Source organism: Aphelocoma coerulescens, chromosome 6 (assembly GCF_041296385.1).
Source record: "Aphelocoma coerulescens isolate FSJ_1873_10779 chromosome 6, UR_Acoe_1.0, whole genome shotgun sequence".
NCBI classification, from domain to species: domain Eukaryota; kingdom Metazoa; phylum Chordata; class Aves; order Passeriformes; family Corvidae; genus Aphelocoma; species Aphelocoma coerulescens.
This window is the reverse complement of record NC_091020.1, coordinates 18,452,873-18,474,425: the sequence shown is the minus strand read 5'-3', so window position 1 is coordinate 18,474,425 and position 21,553 is coordinate 18,452,873. Positions and strand designations below refer to the sequence as shown.

Here is a 21,553-nt window from a genome sequence, read left to right as displayed (position 1 = left end):
ATGAGGCAGGTGAGGTTCATAGATGGGCCACAAAAACATCAGACAACCTGAAAAAATCCTATACAAGAGCAGGACAAATGACTGCTTGAAGAACACATTGTCATAAAGCATCAAAATCTAGCCCCTAAACAGATTTTAAAAGTAATGAAAGGCTAATTAGTTGGGCTCCAGTACCAATAGACAGTGTTTCCTACCATCCAGAGCAGTATAAATTTATCTGCTGCTGAGACTCAGCAGAGCTCAAAATGAAATAGATGAGAAAAATGTCTCATGGACAGACAAGAGAAAGAATATGCCACTTTCTTTTTTAAAAAGTTGTAATTGGCCCCTGTAGGAACCAGAGGATAGACAGGCTGGTGTAATGCAGTGCAATTCAGGTATAATTTTGTGAAGGCCATTCCTCTTCTAGCAGTTATCAGAACAGAGCCTATCATCCAGAATTCGTGTGCAGATTCTATCTATCAGTAGCTAATTGTAACTCAGATACCCTAACTGCTTCCTTTGGTATATCCAAAACCTGAAAACCACAGGCTAAACTCTACTCCCATCAGATCTGTATGCCTACTGAAGTCACACAGATGTTAGAATATTTGCTTCCTGTCTACACAATAAGGTTGACAACAGGTCACATTTTGATACAGACCCAGGTGGATTTCACTGTGTAAAAGATACTTCAAAAGCAGCAGAGCCTAGAACAGAATTTGAATATTCTGCTTTACAAGTCCCATCCTCTTTGGCAGTCTGCTGGTCAGTTGTTGACAATCATAAATTTCAAACACTCTTAAATTCAGGTCCCTTTCAAAGCCAAGGAGATGGTAAGATGTCAGCTTTTAACTCAAAAATTTGGTAAAAGAGCTGATTCAGCTAGCATAAAGGAGTAAGAGTCCACCAATGCTGCTAAAAATAGTAACTTATTTTCTTTTAGCATAAAATCTCTGATTTTTTTAGTGCTTAAATGTTCCTCATTCAATGAGGTGGTTGTTATTTCTGTATTTACATTGTACTGCACAGACACCAGCAAATCAAATATAAGCAAAGAAAACTCTGTTTGCATAACTATAATTTTGTTCCCTACTCTGCAAATTAACACTGCATGTGGATTCATTTCACTATTTTATTTCCTCAAAAATAGGTTGACAAGGGCTAGGTTGAGTTTTCAAAAGTTAAAACTCAGACTCTTGTAAACATCTTATATTTTTTTCCCAAATCATCTATTATAAATTATTGTAAACAGTGATTTCCTGAAAGAAATTAATGTAAACTCAGAAAGAAATGGATATAAGTGAACTATCATTCCCTTCTTGATCCAACCTGCCCAGTCCCTTGGTGACATCTGTGTGCACTCTAATTATGAGAAGTCATGTGCCGGGATAAATGATGGCGTTCTCGGAAGTACTCATGGCAAATGGGACACGTCAGCTTCTCCTCCCGTCTCCTCTTGCACTGAGATTCAGTTGAGGAGTATTCTTTTTTGTGATGTGACCGCATGTGGAAGACTAAATCAGATGTCATGCGAAAGGACAGGTTGCATTTGGCACACCAGTTCTGGGCAGCCACTCCAAAAGATGTGAAGGTGGGGGGAAGAAGAGTCAAGGAAGAGGAGGAGGAGGAGGAAGTGGTGGTTGTGTTTTGTAGCTGTCCTCCTGCTTGCTTGGGCCACGGTTCTGAGGTATATGGGAAAACATTGCTCTGAGTGATGCTTGTCTGCAGCATCTGAGCATTACACAAATCACTGACAAAGAACTTGGAATTGAGAAGAGTGCTGCAGCACATGATGTCTGTGGTGGCAATGAAGCCAGACAGCTCCCCCAGGCTCTTTGCTGACTCACTCATGGGATGAGAAGAATTTACTGCAGCTCTTTCTATTACACACTTATTGGGTTTGCTGAAAGCACTCTTCTGTTCTCCTCGAGCTCTGGTGGGCCAAACAAAGGAGAATGCACTACCAGAGGAGTTTAGCAACACCTCCTTTGATACCTGCTCTTTACCAAGTGGGACTGTGCCATCCTCCTGTTCTGGCTCCTGCAGTCTCTCATTCCTCAGCTTCTCTTTCATCCTCCTGACCTCAGTGAAAGCGCTCTGCTTCTGTTCCAAAGCATCCTTCCTAGCTGACTGCCTCCCTGAACTAAGCTTCCAGAAAGAACCAGCCAATGCATGCTCTCCCACAACCTCCTCCTTGCCCCCACAGTTACGTTCCTCAGTCAAATTATTGGTTTTCTCCAACAACACTGTTTTCCTGCTCCTGTTGTTCTCAGCCTCTTCAGATTTTGCTCTCCTTTCTCCAATAAGACCATGTGCATCATCTTTACAAGCTGCCATTTTGACTTCCAGGTCCCTTGCCAGACTGTGGAAATTCGTGGTCTGCTCAGCTAGGTTGCTCTTTTCAGTTTTAGGATTCTGGAAGTTTCTCCACAGCAGAGCGCTCTTCTCTGGGACACAGAGGAAGCGGACATGGGACAGATAGGAATGCTCACATTTAAAGACTCGGTCGCATTCTTGGCATCTCAACTCTGCAGAAACAGACAAGTGATGAGTTTTGCAAAGGTGGAATCATGGATGGAGGCAGATCCTGATCCTGTCATTGACACAAAAAACCAGAAACAGCTCTTGTGTCACACAAGGTTACACACGGTAAAACTAATTCAAGTGCAGAATCAGGTCCCTTCCTGCTATGCAAAATGGTTCACTCTTATTTGCTTCCATGCTTCCATGCTACTGCCAGAAATTATTTCATTTAGACTCTCCAGTCTAGATTTTATTACATAAAATGTAATTATATTACATAAAAGTACATAAAATGGCCAGGACACCATGATCTAGATAAAACCATTTAGACTTTATAATGATTTGAAGTCTAAACCCAGATTTGGGTCTACATTTCTTAACTAAGTCACTGGCTTTAATTCAGGATGAATGTTAAATGCTATATATCCAAGCAATAATGAGTTTTAGACCAGGATTCAAAGATTTTGACACGAGCCTCTATTTTTAGGATACTCTGGAAGTTTAATACTGTTCAAAAATCATCTGACCTTAATGCCTGAAGCCCTTACTCATGCTCATTTGGCAAGCTGTTATATGCCTTAAGGCACAGATGTCTGCAGCACAGAAAATGATGTTCAAAGTGAAACAATGCCAGTGATGGGCAGGAGGAATAAGGAACACTCTTTCCTTTTGGCCTTCAGACCTACTGCACCTCTGGTTCATTGGGATGATTGATTGCCCATGAACAGATACCAAATTCAGCAATCAACACAGATATGGTACATCTTAACCTTTGTAAACTATATCCATGCTATATTATTTCACAACACAGCAGTTTTAAAATGCCAAGTGATGCCAGACAGCACCTGAGGCCTGGGATATATAGGAAAGTTCATAAATTGGTTGGGTAGAACTAAAAATTCCTAATTTGGGACTCAGCACAGTTTAGATCACTTTACAAACTACAGAAGCTGAACTTTTTATAAGAAAAGAAGGCTGCTGAAATGGGTGGAACATTATACCTGTGAGATTACAGTCTTGAGTCTAGATATAGTGTCTCTTGTGCAAGCAACACCCTTTCCTGGTAAATCCAAAGGCCTGGCAGTGTGTGTCTACACAGAAACTCACAGAATGCACTGAAACCAGCTGGAATTATTTAGTCAGTTCCTTCTATGAATGTGTCTGTATTAATTTAATACTAATTTACAGACAAGCACATTACCATGTAAATTTGCTAACTCATATCTTTACCAACCTATACCTTTACCAACCAATCTATACAAGCTTTGTTTGAATCAACTAAGGGGAATGTAGAAATGGCTCTGTTCCAGTCTAACTAGATGAAGTTTGGAGCAAATGACGGCTAGAGTCAGACTTGGCATGGACCTGACTGACTTGCTTGGTGTCTCTGTAACCTGGATTTTTAGTTTTGTAACAACTTCCAGGTCAATTTCTTTTGGAGCAATGAATTTCCAGCAACATCTCAGAAATGAAAGCTTGCCCTTTTCCTCATTTCCACTGTGCCCCACACTAAACAGGCAGACTATGCTGTATGCAGTGCTGTTAGGTTTGTTATGTATTTTTAAAGCCCTGCTCATTTACAAGATTAAAGCTGAACACTAGCCTATGCCTGATTTCTCAATGAGCTAAAAAAGGCCTATTTCCAGCTGATACTTTAGACTTTTAGGATTCCGAGTTATCCAAATGCGTAGATTTCCATTGCATAGCTCAAAAATTTCAGCATGAATCCCTAGTGCACCATCCTCTGCTAGGAAGTAGCAATGAGAATGGCATTAAGAACAGCAAATTGCTTCTTACTCTGTGCCTCCAGCTCAAACCCCAAAGCAAAAGGTCTTTTCTCTTAGCTGACCAGCTAAGGATTTAGACAGGTTTTGTATTACAAGACAACCACATACTAAGGAAGATGAGGACTCACTTCTGTCCTCAGTGACCCCTGCAGCCAGCAATTTGGTACTTACCATTTTGGGGACTCTGAGCTTTTATTTCATTGAAACCCAAGAGGCTGGAAAGCTCCTCATCATACCAGACAAGCAGTTCCTCATTTTTATTGATTTTCCTGGTGGAGCGATAGTATAACTGACTGTTTTCTAAGTAAGCTTCCAAGTTCTGCTCCTTGCTGTTGGCAGCTGCTTGTACAAGTCTCATCCAAGGTAGTCCTGTGGGACTGTGCACAGATGTAACATCTACCTGTGAGACAGGACACAAAGAAGGCAAGTTACAGGTCTTGAGGCCCAAAGCAAGATTTTCATCAAGATTTTCATCCAATCCAAGAGCAAAGCCTGTTTTCTGCCTCACACTGAGCACATATGACAAAGCTGTGAGCCCAATACATCTGCCAGTGTCACCAAATCCAAAGGCATCATAGGGAGAAGGCTGCCCTGGTGTGAGGGCTGAGAGCTCTGGGAATACAGCTGCATGGGAGGGAGGAAGAAACACCAATGCTCATGTCTAACCTCCCATGGCAATGCCAGGCTGGTATGTTGGTCAGTCTCTAGCCCTGTCCTTTGCAGACCATCCCATGGGACTGTGTCAGGTGTGGATCACAGAGGTACAGGAGGTGTGATCCTCTCTAAGAAGGGGTCTCAATCCCGTGGGAAAATGGGATATGAGTCAGGAGATGTGTGAGTGCTGTCACTTGGGGGGTGAGAGATGTGCAGACCCCTGGACCAGTGCAGTGTGAAAATGGGAATGAACATACACTCAGGACAGTTGCATGTGGAGTTTTTCACTGATGTAAGAGGATATGTATCAGGAGGTTATTCATGGTATTTGATTCCATATCCCAAGTAGATATTTGCATATCTGTTTGGCTAGATTACATAAAATACAGATTTTAATATATACAACTAAGAAGCACTTATATGATCTCTTTCCTTTTTCAGAAATAAAATTATGTATTCCTTTTTTTACCTTCACTAGATTAATTAAATTCATTTTAAGGTATCTAAACAGATAAACCTCATCAGATCAATATTTTTTGTTAAATAATTTCTGAGAGTTGCAAGGTGTTGATTTGTGTGCGTTCAGAAATACCAAAAAAAAATTGAGTTAAAAGACATTTCTCAGGCACTAAGAAGTTAAAAAAATAATATTAAATCTATTGCTCAAATTAAATTTCCATTCCGTGTGTACATTACAGCATTGTCCTAAATCACATATAATTTTTACTCCCCAGGACTTCTGAGTCATTTATTCAGGTTGACCATGAAATAATACAAGTATAAAACATTTGGCTTTGTCTTTCTCGTTCAGTGTGTGACTCCAATCTTAGTTACTTTCTTATACTGAATAGGGAATGATTTATTTCTTCATAGGTTTTTCCTTGGTGTTTACCACAGCAGATCTGTGTCCTCTGCAATATTTGAAAGATGGGGAAGATTTTCATAGCTTGAAGGCTGAAACACAGGGCCATCAAGGGCAACATTTATACTCATAAAAAGCCTCAACTAATTTTTGAAGCACTAAGTCATTGTTTAGAAAGGAAGAAGTTTGAAAATGAGAAATGTCTAATGACAAGTATGATCTAAATTTCACCCCAAGCAATGTATAGCTCTTTGTTTTCCACTAATTGCAGGGCAGCCATTCATTGGTGTTTGGTACCAGAAACAATATTTTGGCTAATTATTTCTCTGGTTTTAACTGACTATTACCTACCATGGAAAGTTTGATCACATTAGTAGCTTGGATACAAGAATGAAACATTAAGAGACCATTAGCATAGAAGTTAATTAGTGCAAGAGAGAAAAGAAATTAGCATGCCCTGTAACTGGTTCTCTCTAAATGCCATGGTAATTAACAATGATTGAGAAATACAAGTGTCTGACAGCGACACAAGAACAGCCACCCACACACAGTGGCTGTAACTAACAGCTATGACAGAGGCTGTCATATTTTACTTGCTGTGTTTCAGAAATACTGAGCAGCCACTCAGTGCCCTAAGCAAAGTCAAACGGAGCACAGCTCTGCCAGGAACCAGGACTCCAGGGAAAGAGCTCAGTGAGCTTAAAGTAGGTGAGCAGGAGTACCAGATGTAAGATAAGATCTAGGTGCTGCCAACTAGCAGCATGAACCAGCTCTAGTTTTTTCATGTGTTTAGAGACACTATAAACCCAGAAAATCCACCCTCTCCTGGAGATGTCAATCCCGCAGATGGATCCTTTGCACCCATATATGAGGTAAGGGCTTCACAGCCCAACATCTGTCACAGCTGGGCTATGGAAGCCACGTGGCTCCCTTGGGGGATGCTGGAGGAGAAGAGAGAAAATAAGGCTCTTTCTTGAAACTCCCAAGAAGCTGTAAGGGGCAGAGGAGCTCAGCTGGAAAGTACCTGTGCCAATGGCTGCCAAGGGTTCTTCTTGGCCCAAGTGTACAAATTGGGCCCAGGAGCTCAATTTAAGGTCTCCAAGAAAATGAGAAAAAAAAAAAATGACAGAGTCCCCCTTTAGTCTAAACAAAAAAGCCCAAGATGATGAAACCCTTGTTAGAAATAATATTCCCCAAAGTCTTGCAGGAGTGCTGATGAGCTGTGATGAACAGAAACCTCAGTTGCAATGAATCCACCTTGCTAAACTATTCCTGTGTGTATTCTGTTTGTACTATAGCCAGCATAGTAAAACCCATTTCTTGTTTTGCACTTCAGTGCCATGATTACAACATAATATCATTATTGCATTTTTAATTAATTACTACACAGAGTTAGAAGCTTAATGGTAGTTCCTGATTTCTGGAAGGTTTACTTTTAATTATGAGTAGTTAACAGGATATGGGACTACCGATTGCATCTGAAACAGCTACTTGCACAGAATTTCATGTATTTACTGCCAAAAGACAGAGATCTGAGCCAACTCAGGCATCCAATTTCATTGCTGCATAGCAATTACTTAGCTCAAGTGTAGAAAAACACTAAAGCCATCCCTCTAGAGGGCTCTTCCAATGTAGAAAACCTTTGAGGCTATCTCTACAGTAATTCAAAACTCTCAGGAGAAATACAGAAATATTCCAAAAATAAAGCCTCATTTCAGGACAGGTCTCTCTCCAAAGAGTATGTCGGTCTCCTGGAGTACTAACGACACTGTCCAAGAAAGCAAACTTGTGCCAGAGACTCAAATCAGTCATATAAACCTTAAAGCCTCTTCTTCTCTTTCTTAATTTGTTTAAAACAAGTGTAGAACAGGTTATCTCCCAACAATTGTCGTGGTTTAGCATAGTTTGGGTTTTTAGTTAAAGAGAGCTCCATCAGTCACGGAAGCTGAAATTCTGTTGTAAAGCTATGGTGGTGATGGACTGTGATACATCAGAGTACCCCTTGTAATTTCATGAAAGCCGGGGGGTGGGGGGTGGGGGTGGAGCATTCAAACTGCAATTGTGAGCAAAAAGTACCTGTGCTGAAACAAGCAAATGTTGAAGTAGCTGTGATTTCATGAGAAGCTTGAACAGAGAGAGATGAAAGTGATGAAGACCCTTGCTCCCAGGGAAGAAGAAGACCTCTGTTCCTGGAGATGAAGATGCTTCCAGAGATGGGTGAAGAGAACGTTTGTTTCTGAACAGCTCAACCTTAAAATGGTACCCCATTAGCTCAAGATTGAACCCTCAAAAGCAGTTGTGGGGAAAGCTGTAAGTCAAGGGAAGGGACTTTCACATGTGAGCAGAGAACCAAGCCGGGCGGCTGGCTCGCTGTGACACTGAAGCTATGACAGAACTGTTTCTTGTGGAGATGTCTCCACAGCATGAGCAAGAGAGACTCCTCTCCCTAAGTGAACTGAAAAAAAGATTATTATAGAGGTGGTAAACTGACTGAAAAAATCTCAAGGGTTGTCTTTTTACATTGTCAGTTGGAGAAGGGAGAAAGGTGGGGGGAAGAGAAGTGTTCTGAAGGTGTAGTCTGACCTTTCTTTCTTTTAGGTTTGTAATAAACTTCTTTATATTCTTTTAAGTTTTGTGCCTGCTTTGTTTTCTCCTAATTCTTACCTCACAGAAGCAAAATAAGTAAGTAATGGATATTTTGAACCAAACCACTACACCATATTACACATATGCCCTGGGATTTCTCTCCTCCGGAGCACAGAAATCTTAGGCAAACCTGGACCTCTCCCAGATCCATCCATGCCATAGAATGTGGGAAACTTGCTTTCCTCACACTGTAAAGCACCTCTCTGTCTTCATCTAGACCAGTGGTGACTGAAAAGCACTCCAAGACCCAGAAATCCAGGGTAAGAGGTCAGCATGATAAACAGTGGCTACGGAACAAAAAAATTTGGGGAATTAGAGCCGGAGAGTTAACACTCCCCCACAATCCTGGGGTTGAACAGTGATTGAAAAGTGTAGCTGTAACACAGACATACCTATCTAAGGTAACTTGAGGAGGTCCATGCCCTAATAGCAGTTAACTTGTGGCTGCCCAAAGATTGTGTGGACTAGTTGCCTGACTGCCATCATGGTTTCACTTTAAAAGATAACTGAGCACACTGGGTTAGCAGTTGCCCAGATCTGTAAATACATGCTATGAATGTACCACCTGCACGAATCAGTGCAATGCCACAGTGTTCCCCCTCTGTTCTCACAGGGCTGTCACACCTCCAGGTAAACCTCCTTTGTCCTGACAAAACCTGAGCTAGCTGTTACTAAACTATTTGTCCCTCTTCCCTTCTATTCCACATCAGATCTGAAGCAGGTCATCAATCATCAGCATAGAAGTGGGACTTTGTATTTTTCCTGCAAAGGAAACAATTCTCCTTGGGTCCTTCCAGTCTGCAGCTCATAAATTAGAAAGGCACTGGCTACTTCTCTTTGAAGGAGCTGTTACTTGTGCTGAACGAAACAAGAACTTACCTGTTGCAAAGTTACCTTCTCAGGGATGGTGTAACTCTTTTTGATAGGTGTAACATTAAACATTGTTATCTCATACCTTAAATACATAGTGGATGGTCCGTCTATCGGAACACTTGAGAGCAATGAAAGCCACAGTGTCCAGCAGGGTGTTCTGGAGCATGCATGGTCCAAAAACAACTTCTTCAGGGATGTCTTGTGTGGTATGAACAGTAGCCAGTATGTCTGGAAAATGGTGATGCAGAAGCTTGTTGTCACTTGTCCAAAGGAATTTAGGCAAAGATGTAAGTTCCATTATAAACCTGTAAAAAACACAAGAAATCACACTTGGCATAGAGATAGAAGTGGAAGGTGGCATCTCTACTTGAAATACAAAGACTTCCAGGAGCTGTAGGTGAATTGTAAGAGTATGCCAGAACATTCTTGTTACAGAGTTTACAGCTTTATTAACATCCAGTTCAGAAAGAGAAAGATTACTTTGCACTAAATCAAAATCTTAGGTTTGTAAACAAGTGAATTACTCTTCCGGGAAAAGGCAGACAGTCCAAGAGTTCAACTGCTGCTCTCTACAGACAGGAGTAGAAAGCTTTGGGAACAATAAGCAAAATTTGCAGTGAGTAGAACTCAGCATATTCTTGTTAAACATATTCTCAGATATCCTTCTTACAAGTAGTAGTTTGTAGAAGTGTGAACAAAGGTAGAGAAAGAGAACAGCAATAAAAAAAAGCAACACTTTTTGAAACGCATTTTGAAAAAGCTGTGCTTTTTTCACTTAAGTGCAACATCAGTCTAGATTCTGGTTAAGCTGCCACAAAACCAGGAATAATCTGTCCTGAGTCCATCCAACCAGAATGCACAATATTTGAGGCAATTCCTGAAAAGAATTATTTTCAGCCCGCCTTAAATATATGTTATCAGCTGTTGTTGAGAAGATCAAATCAGATTATGACTCTTTGCATAGTGATACTCCTAGCACAATGTTAGTAGAGATTGCCGTCTTTAGAGGATGAATTTTTCTGCTCTGAATGTAGAATAATATATTTGTCATTGCAGTGGCAACTTCTGCAATATGAGCCACAATCTGAGAACTCAGTATGCAGTGAGGAGACAGGCATGAGTTATTTGTCATTCTAAGCCTCTCTAGGTTTCTAATAAAGATATAGCCATCTCCAGCTCCCAGCTGGAGGTCATGGAAAACCCCTCATTTACGCCATCAAGAGCTGGATCAGGTCCATTAGGCAGAGAAAATTAAAGAGAACAGCAACAAGCCCTGAAGAGGCCTTAGCCTAATAAATACTGAGATAGAAGGTCTGAAGATCTAGTCTAATCTTTCTCACTCTCTGCCAACAGAATTGATTTGTTACTCACTGACTCATGACTTAAATTGAAGTGGTATAAAGTGCTCAGGAGAGTTGTACTGATTTAACTAAATTAATTTCTAAATCAGTGTAATTAATTCAGTATAATTCATTCCTTGTAGGCAAGGTCTAAGACCCTACCCTGAAAATATTAAAATACATGGTCATACATGCAGTATGTAGTAATCATCGGAGGGATGAAGGCCTAAACCACACAAACAAGGCAAAGAGTGGGATAATATACCTCCTCTATCCAACCTCAAGCATCCCTAAAACTCAGCATGACAAAAAAGTTTGCTTGTTTCTAAGTGACTTGTTAACTTAATCTGTGATCAGACAAAAAATCCCCCAAACCTACATGCGTAAGTGCCAAAGTCTCAAAATGCCACCCTGGCAGCTGTGGAAGCACAGAACTCAACTCTTGCACAGAAGGGTCACTTTTGTGAAAAGTTGTGAAAAGGATGCACTGTGATTACACAGCAGATGGGACAGTTACCATCAGCCTTGCGCCAAAAGGTTTGGACACTGGGAAGAGCCCTCTTTCCCAATCATTTGGCAAATGCACCATCTAGTGTCACATCTCAGCATAACACAGTGTCCCACGACAAAGTGAAGCAGGACATCCCCCAGCCCCTGGTGCTGTCGGTGTGTTGAATCGCTGCAGCCTCTGAGCACCCTGTCAGGCAGGAATCCTTTCTCTCAGGAGAGGGTCATTCTCCCTGCCACCCTCTGCTCAAACAGGAGGTTAGGTGCCTCCACAGGTACTGGGTTTGATAGGGTCTGGTCAGGGTTATGTCAGGTAGGAAGAGTAATTTAAATCTACAGTGTTGGCTTTTTACAGTGTTGGCTGAAGATGTGCTGCTGGTACTTAGAGTGGAGAGCGGGGATACTCTGCAACATCATTAGAAGAAAAAGTGTGAATCTTTTTCTACAGTCTCCAAATAGCATGAGAAAGCTCTTCCCTCTGCATCCACAAGATTTCAGCTTCCGTTACTGAGCCAAGTTCATCAGCTGAGGGTAGACAACAAGCAAACATGACTGTACTGTTTTCAAAACGAACTGCTATCTCTGCAAAGGGATGTGCTGCATCCTGTGAGTTTTCCAACATGCCCATGCTCTGGGGTCTCCATTCCAAAGTGCAGATTCATCCAGGGCAGTACTGGAACAAGTCCTGCCTCCTGCACAGGTGAGGAATGATAGAGGGTTCTCTGGTACCTGCCACCCTTACCACGGAGAGCTGAAATACTGACTTCCTCAAAAGTAAAGATTGAAGCTTGAGACATGACTTGAGAGAAAAAAATTAAACTGATTTACTTTCTCAGCTCTCTGGTGGAGCAAAGGAAATTAAACAGATGAGCTGAAGGGAGGTAAAAGTACCATGGACAACAGGAGTCAGAGGTGAAGAGGAGGTATCTACAAAGGCATCACTGTAATATTATGGCTGGATTGGATTATATGCTGCAACCCAGCAGCTGTAGCATGAAAGAGGGTACCTACAGACAACCTAGGTAATTCATTTTTACGTTGCAGACTTATTAAAATTACTTTTCAAAGTGACTTTTCAATGGCTGTTGCTGTTCAAGAAATTTATCAGGCTGTGTGGCACTGCTAAAGAAAGTTTACTAACACAGATTTTACTTTGAGGATAGTGGTGTCTGGAGAATGCACACAGAGGTGCCTTTTCAGCAAAGCTCAGGGAAGTTTAGCAGTATCCCAAGCCTAAATCCACGTAGTGCTCTTCCCCCAGTAAGTCCAGTCAAATACTCACTGACACTTCACAGAAGTAAGTCTCAACAAAGTATGGGCATGATGTTGCCCAGGGCCCTAGCCACCTCTGCTTTTCTCAGTCCTGCCTCAACCCATGGCAAACCCAGAGACAGCTGAGGAATGGCTGTGTGCAAGGTCAGGTCCAACTGCTGCCAGAGGGCATCTGCTGGATTCTCAGACAGGGTCAGCAGGAGTGTGACCACACTGTGGCACCTCCCAGTGCAGAAGGTGGCTGTGTAACAGTCCACGCAAACTCATACCTTGAAACCACCACCAGAGATCTCAGAACTGCTGAAATACAGCAGCACCACCCACAGCACTCAAAACAGACAGTGAAAATGAGCTAGAAAAAAAAAAAAAAAGAACATGGGCATGTAGGCCAGAATATAAATCTGAAATACCCCTCAATTTGGATGTAAGCTTGCACCTCTACATGTTTTTCATCTGGTTATAATCTAAAGCCAAAACTTCAGCCAGAGCCATGATGCTTAAGAGTTTTTTTGATAAAACTTCCTTTAAGTTTTCAGAAACTTCACACTTGAGCCTGAATGAGAATTCTACACCAAACCATGAATCCAGTACCTGAGCTCTCATCTAATTATAAAATCTGGTTTCAATGCAAATCTCACATTTTTGCCAACAGTCTTCAAAGTCAAAAGAAATTCACTAAGAACCTACAAATGGAGTCATAATGAGAAATGGAGAAGGTATACTAGAATGCCTGGCATTTTAATTTGACAGGCTGAAGTAGGTGAATTGCTCACATTCTTCCCTGTGAGTGAAGAGAGAAAATTCTCATAACAGAGAATTCCCCATGACTTCCCCCAACTGATTACTCTTGTCTTAATGCCATTGATTTCCACATTTTTGCTACCTCCTTTAAGGAGCAGTAAATCTGCTGTGCCTTCATTTCTCACAGATTCCCTAGCTGTTGCACATAAGACTCCAGTCACTCTCAGAAGTCTACCATAAGCTTCATTGTGAAGGTCATATCTTCAGCTCTGTATCATGCAGGCAATGATATGCTTGCCTCAAACTGCCAATGCTGGAAGTGCCCTTGCTTCTCAGAGACATGATCCCCCTCATACAACATGATCTTTCTATTCTCACTCAGGTTCTGCATAAGCAGTTCCTATCCCTCTGGGATCGCCCACAGACATCTCCGAGAGGCTGAAATAAAATGAATATTTATAGTGCTTTAGTAGCACATTAGACTCAGATCACCTGTTAGATGATGGGTAGTCTCCATATTCTATCTGTCACAGATGTGAATTCTTCATATGGATGAGTTTAGGGACTTGCTATTTAATAGACTCTTCATCCCCCAGAGAGTATCTGATACACATATACCATGTCCCTGAGTGATGGATTTTGCATCTTGATCTCTGAGAAGTGTGACAGATCTGTCAAAGAACAAGGACCTATGGGCAGGCAACTCCCTATGGATTATGCAATTGTGGATGTTCCATTAAAAAGCGCATGAAATAGATGGTGCTCACAGCAAATGCTCCCGGCCTGCTTGCCTCCAGAGCAGCACACAAATTGCTAGTTAACTTGTGGTTTCCTGAGTGTTCTTCCAAGCTGGAACTCTGCAGATGGCCTTCTCCCAGTCTCTCCCCATTTCCTAGCATTTGTATAGCATCCCATTAACTAATGAGGCTTACAACTTCTGCCTTCCTGAAAAATGTTTACATCGCTCCTGCATCTCATGAGAAAAACATGTTTCCAGAGAGGAGAAGAAAGGAAGTTTCAGATCCCTGATTTCCTACTGCATGGCCTTCAGATGTCACTGCAAGCTCTTCTAAGAAATGTCTGGAAATTCCCAAATGAAGAAAGACCAATATGAGGAAGGACTCCCCTGCATCCCATTTTCAGAGGACTTGACCCAATTCTCCTTGCCACAGTAACCACACTGAACTGTGGCACCATTTGGAGCTTCTTAGTGGCCATAAAGGCACTGGTAGCCCTGCTTAATACTATGATCAACCATGCGAGTGTGAAGGAAACAAATTAATCCCATTTGCAAGAGGGGAATGTTTTCAGCCAGAACTTATTTAACTAGTTCAGCTCTTCACAATCAAAAGCAGAAGCAGATAATAAAAACTGTTCCTCTAAAGTTAATTTGATTTTTTTTAAATGTCAATAGCTTCTTCTATTTCACCTTTACTTCCATTATAACTGTAGATTAATTTGCATATAGTTATATCACTTTCAAAGAAATTACCTTAGTTGGAAAAAAAAGGCACAGAAGTTACTCATAAAAATAATTGAAAGTATTTGATCCTGGAAAGCATCATCCCACAGTCTTTCCAACCATTTTTATATCTACTCCAGACTTTCTTCAGAGCAGGAGTTAATGTAAACAATATAGCTCTGCATTTCCCATGTCAACCAAACTGAAAGGAAAAAAAAAGCAACCCAGAAATATTAAATACTGGAGCTATCATTTCCTTCACCTTTTAACTTACTCCTTTCTGCTCCAAAGTGTGATGGCATTTTCCCTGAAGCATATAACCTGTGACTTTGTGCCAGTGCAGTCCTGTGGCCGCTGCCAAAACTGCCTTTGATTTCAATAGCAGGTCTTTCGGTCTGAGGAATCCACGATCAGACGTGCAGTGTCATGCACAATAAACTACAGATAATAAAGGAATTGAGCTGATGCAGACAGAGTGGTTCTGTCTGCAGCATTTATTATTTTCTATTGTTATAAGGAACTGAGGATTCTTAACACATGAAGGAAATTTCAAGGGAATACAAGATAGAAAAGTGAGAAAATCTACTCTTGGGTTTTATACAATTGGTTTGCTTCTGTGCCAGTTTTTCTTGTCCCTTTATTTAAGTTGCAAACTGCAAAGGAGAAAAATCAAAACTAAAACAGAAGGAAACTGGTAGGAAATTAAAAAAAAAGGACAATTCTTGTTTTAAAAAATAAGTAATTCCAGAACCCACGAAATAAATCCCAAAACTAGAACCCATTTCCTAAATTCAATTACAAGCTGAGAAGTCCTTTAACAGCATGAAGTCTAAACAAGTAATTTCTTTTAGCTTACTGCTACTGCAAGAGAGCTTATGTGCTCAGCTTGGGTGCAGGTCAGGTCTTTTTGAGCATGAAGGGGTTTCTTTGCACCTTAACTGCTGAAAATCCTGCACACATGAAGAAAACTGTACAAAACCACTTGGAGATATAGCTATGTGCTGCCATTCACAGCGTGTCTGGGATGAACAAAGCCATCTGGGGGTTTGCTACCCCTCAGACAGACATTATACGCCTAGCAGAGTATGCAAAGGTCTTGGGTTACCTTGGAAAGGAAAGAATTTCTTTGGGTTTTAAGAGAAACTACTCATATGTCACTCATTTCTGAGTCTCAAATTTAGCAACCTGTCCATCTTTGAGATGGGCGTAAGACAATACACCCTGAATTTCTGAGCTTTGACTATGCTCTTTCATCTTCTCATTTTTACTGGTCACAAATTTGGATCCCAGCAGTGATTCTGCAGAGAAGCAAGAGGGCAGCTCATCCAAAGAGGTCTCCTTCCTGCCAGAGAGCCACGTCCCATCCATGCATTAAGAACAGCCCAATCAGCACTGATAAAATAAATGAGAGAATGACAATAAACCTGGGGAGACTGGAATTTTTTACTTTTTTTTTGCTACAGCTACTTTGCAGGGCTACAGCTGGGGCATATTTTGAGTACCTCTCTTCTCAATTCCTCATAGCTCTTTGAGGTACTGCTCATCTGACATATCCCCTGGTTCTCCTGGCATGATTCAGTCATGCTTGCCTGACTTGCTTACTTGAACTAGGCATCTGGGAAGAAGCAGAAGGAAATACAACTATGCATCAAGGAGGAATTTGCTGGCTGCAGAGATGAACTGAATCTAAAGAGTGGAGTAAAACTGGGACTGAACTAGCCTGGTGGATGCAAATGGTCTTCCCTTGGCATTCCAGGCTTCCCCAGCTTCCATCATACTTTTCTGTACAGCAGCTGCACAGCTCTGACCTGACAAGTCCCTAAAAATAGTGAGTAGAAGAAAGGAAACTCACTGTCTAGCATCCTCTGGAATGATCAGGAGGCAGCTTGGGGTGAGGAGCATGGTGTCTGCTCTGAGCTTTCAGAAACTGGGCCCTTACAGAGGCTTTATTGTGAATTAGAGACCTCCAAGCTTATGGGGTGCTCACCACTTTTTTATTGTATCATCATGACATCTTCAGGGAGCAGTTCTCCAATTCTTACTATTTTAAGGCTCTGTGGTCTTCAGATTGTCTTCCATCATCTGAAATCCCCAGTACATGCAATGTAAGCTGACAGCTTTTGATGAACCATCATTATATCTTGGCTGGATACCCAGCCTAGTGAATCATGAAACTGCCAAATCTTTTTATTATGAACAATCTCTCAAACTTCAGTGAGAATAATGAAGAAGACAGAGCTAAAATCCCTGCTTGGAAATGAATAAATACCTCAAGCTCCACATTTGCTTTAAACAAGTCTTGTGACATACAGGAACCATTTGGAAGTGGAAATTAAAAGAAAAGCTTTCAGGTTTCTTCTTATTTTCTCTGAGACTAGAGAAAGTTGAAGTGGCCTCTCTCCTGATGCATGGTAGCTGCCACACGGACACGCAGACCTCCCTCTCCAAAGCAGGTGAAGATTAAGTCACGTCTTCAAGACCACCACAAGGATGCAATTTCCAGTCTTCACCTGATGTCCAGGAACAAAAGGCCTGAGACTGAGCATCACATCCAGTTTGATGAGAAAAAACCTGAGATTTGAAGAAGTCCCAGCAGAGCCACGTACTCTCACCCTACTGGCTCTCAAATGGCAGCTCAGCACCAAACTTCCCTATGGTTTTCAGAATTTCCACATTGAACCCCTATTTCTACCTCCACTCTCTTCCATGGCAAAAAATGTGGTAGGTAGGAAAGGAATGGGCTATCCCACACAGCTGGAAAGCCTGGTTAATACTCTCTTGTTGGCATGCATGATGCAACAGTATCTGCACAGTTGCACATGAAGCCTTCCTTGATTTAGCTGGAGGTTTTCAGTCTGGCACAACACGAACAACAGGGCCACTGAGGTCTCTGTTCCATCCCTTCCAGTGCTCAAATACAAGAAATGCAACGCAGGCACTGGGAGAACTCTTGATATTTCCAACTGGACAATGAGCAACAGTAATACCATGCTGCATCCATTGGAAAGGATGAAATACATTTATTTTCTGCAATCCCAGCGGTTCAAATAGACTGTGTCCAGGAATTTGGCTTCATGATGCATAAAATGTCAATATTCCTTTCCAGCTGGGTTGGTCCCAAGGACAGAATGAATGCTTCTGTCTGGCATTGCATCTAATCTAATGGACCCTGTTGGATGGTACTGGGTTGTACAAGTCTTCCATAAATCAGACAATCCACCTGTGGATGAAGAAGGGATGACTACAGCTCTGTAGTCTACTGCCTTTCAAAGACTTTATTTTTGTGTGAAGGGCTGACTCTTCACTGGCTTACAGATGTTCTATTTTATGAAGCAGTATGCTTATCCACCACTTCACTCTTGTGGTTTCAAGGCCTAAGACCTAAAAAACAGGGTTTCTGTGGGATAAAGGAAAAAACTGGGCTTCTGTAGGATAAAGGGAGCATGTTTTAATTCTTCAGCCAGGGTTGAGGATTATCAGACTGTAAATGTTACGATAAGTAATTTCAGCTGCTTATACAGCTGTACATGCCATACACTGTATGGATACATTTCAGTTCAGAGCTCAAAGTATTTCATATTCCAGGCCTACATTGTGCTGGTGGTCACCTCAGAGACTTGGTCTGGTTTCTGCACCTGCTGCTCTGGCATTGTTCACCCTTCAGCAATTGACATAATGCCCCAAAACACCACAGGAAGTTTGAATTTTACAGGGGACATGCAGAAAAGAACAGAAAGAAAATGTTATTCCATGACAGAGGGAATAAAGAAGGCAACTATTCATCTGTCACACTGTGTAAGAAAGTTACTTGTCACGCAGATGTGTGTACCTACTTTCAGCAAAATCCTTGATTCACATAAACAGCAGCCCTGACCACAGCAATTTGTGCTAGCACATTTGTTCTCACATAGATCTGTGCATTTGCTCCTTCACCCAGGCATCCATGCACACAAAACCACCGTTCCCTGTATGCAACCACAGAAAATGGAGAAACAGCAGCAAACCAAAAACACAACCCAAGCACAAGCAGTGTGAATCAAGCACAGACTGAACCAAGCACAAACAGACAGAAACAAAACATGTAACTTGTGAAAACAGTCACAAATATTTGTCTTCTCTCTTCATACAATTCACATTGATTAGTCTTTTTCAGAAATTTAAAAAAATTACATTATCTGGTTAAAATTAAAGATATATTAAGGTATGCTCCTATTTCAGAGTCCTGCTATAGATTTTGACAGCTTTAAAAAAACAGTAATATCTGCTCAAATGTTTCTTTCTGACAGAAAAGCATATACATAAAGACAGAAAAGCATATATCTCCATACATGCATTCACAACTATACATACAGCCATACATACACCTGTTTATTTTTTTGTGATTTCGCATGTTCATCATTTGTATTTAAAATGAAACGTTTTTAAACAAGGATCAGTTACTTTCACATGGCTGATGCTGGAGATTTCTTCAACAGTACTAAGTGGCATTAACTTACATTAATCTTATTTACATTAGTGCTAAACTTACTACATGATGTCAGCTCCAATAAGAGCAAGTGACAGAGCTGAAGGACACTATGCAAGGTGAAATTGTGGGAAGCGACATAAGTAAGTTATTTTACACTACAATGAAGCCAAGAAACCTTTTAATTGAAAGTGATTTTGTAAATTAAAAGAGGTCTTACCTAAAGTAATTTGTTTCCAACAAAATATTTTGTTCTTTGACTTGGTGCTTGTCAATAGCAACTGCAGGTAAGATAAGACTGCACTGCGTGAAAATTTTATTAACAGAATCACAGCATTACAGACAAAGAAATATCCATCTGTAAATACTAGGATTTAGCCAAGTAATTTCTTTTGTAAGATCTTGGGTACAATCTGTAATTCTTACACATAATTTATTTTTGTACTTTCTCATCTAGTTATATTATGTTCAGCTAACAGCATCTAATACTTTGACTTTACATTAGTATTTCTATGGCTACAAAACTGTTTTTTCTATAAAATTATATCTCTATAGAGTTCCATAATGCAGCTCTACTTTGCTTTGAAATACTGGAAAAACAGTATAGCTTAAATACAAAAAAAAAAAAAAAAATTGCATTCTCAAAGAACAGCTTATGCTTTGGTGTAGTTTTATACATTAAAAGACATAAATTTAATCACCCTATTGCCCAAAGAAATTCCTCTATTCCTCTCTCTAGTACCAGTTATACTTAAGAAATGGTAACAAAAGCTGTCAAGTGCTACATTTTGCATTTTTAAAGCCAAAATAAGGGAAAACTCCTGAGACATAATGTATTATTAAATTCCGGATTTCATGCGTGAGTGCAACTGCTTCTCATTTAAAAGCAACTCTACTAAAAATACAAAACTATTTAAATATCTTATCTTCCATCAAGTTTCTATTGACATTTCTTTCAACTAGCAGCTGTCAGATCTCAGAACAAAGTCATTAAAATGCTTCAAACATTTTCAGTGGACTGAATTCCCACGGAAATCTTTTCACGTAAAGATTTGCACATTCAAAGATCAATGTGACATTTTAAACTGATGGCAATAACAGCTCCTAACTTATGTAAGAAATTTCTACTACATGGATATCCATGATATAAGGAATACACACAAACAGAGAATAACAATGTGAGCTATTCCAAACAAAGTTCATCAATTTCTTAAAAGCAGTTAGACCCTAAGTAGGTACCTAAAACAGCCACGATGCTCTGATCACCTGTCGAAGTTGGAAGGATGAGGAGAGCTGTAACCAATAAAAAGAACAACTGATGCTCGAGAGTTCTCGGCGAGAGAAGAGGAGCCGGGAGGGAGGAGAAGGGCTGCTGCCGGGGGGCTGCCGAGAGGGACCCGCCTCTCCCTCCGCCTCGGCATCGCCCCCGGCAGCCCTGGCTCGGCACCCGCCCTCGGGGCGCTCTGCTCGGGGCCCCTCGCTGCCGCACTGAAGCGGGCGGTGGCAAGGCCAGGGTTAGGCACAAGTCAGCAAGGGACGCTTCAGTGCTCTCAGCTGCTCCCCGGCCATTCCCGGCCCCGGGGCAGCCCGGCCCCGGTCCCGGCAGCTCCCGGCCGTGCGGCAGCGCCCGGGCGGCTCGGGGACCTCCGCGCAGGCCCCGGCCCGGCAGCGCAGCGCTCCGCGGCTCCGGGAGCGCAGCCCGGGCGGCCGGGACGGACGGCGCTGCTGCCGCCTCGCCGCGCTCTGCAGGGGCAGGGGCCGCCCCGAGACCCCCGCCCGGCCGCTCTGTCCCGGCCCCGCTCACCTGGGCTCCCGCTGCGCTCCCCGCGGACGGGGGATCTGCGGCGCTGGGGGCCCCGCCGCGCCCCTTCCCTCTCCCAGGATCCCGCTACGGACAAGTGCCCGCGGAGCCCTCACCTTACCTCACCTCACCCCACCGCCGGGGCCGCCCGGCCCCCCAAGAGCTGCGCCGCAGCCCCCCGCCGCCGCGCCGCCCCAGCACGCCGGCACCCTCCTCCCCCGCCGCGGCTCCCCGCCCAGAGCAGACCCCGGGAAACGCCTACCGCAGCTCCGGCCCCCGACCCCCGCCGCCAGCCAGGCGTCCCCCTCCCCCGGGACCCGCTGCCACCCCGCCCGCGGGGGCCCGGAGCCCTCGCCGAGGCAGAAGCCGTTCCGCAGCGGCTGCGGACCGCAGCGCGGGGGCGTCAGAAGGTGGACGGGATTCCCCCTTGTAACCGTACCATGAACCGAGGAGTTTCTTTTAAAGTTCGGGGGGGAAAAAGCCGCACACACGCATTCCGAAATAAACAAAACAAAACAGTCTCCAAAGTCGCCTTCCCACTTGTCCTTTAGATCATCTGACAACACCTTTGAATAGAAGGCTCCTCTAGGAGCTGCAGGTATTGACAAGAGCCGCTTAAAATGAAAAGTACTGCTTCA

The 21,553-nt window shown here is 42.4% G+C and overlaps 1 protein-coding gene across 1 annotated transcript; it reads right to left on the bottom strand.

Annotated features, from left to right (window-relative positions):
* Nucleotides 1-1,196: 1,196 nt before the first annotated feature.
* On the bottom strand, nt 1,197-21,081 carry ZNF488 (zinc finger protein 488). Its single transcript, XM_069020413.1, has 4 exons — nt 21,037-21,081; nt 9,410-9,632; nt 4,464-4,692; nt 1,197-2,510 (listed from the first exon to the last, which is right to left on the bottom strand). Exons 2-4 carry the CDS (start codon nt 9,623-9,625, stop codon nt 1,345-1,347), a joined length of 1,611 nt encoding a protein of 536 aa, XP_068876514.1. The 5' UTR covers nt 9,626-9,632; nt 21,037-21,081; the 3' UTR covers nt 1,197-1,344.
* Between the last annotated feature and the right edge of the window lie 472 nt (nt 21,082-21,553).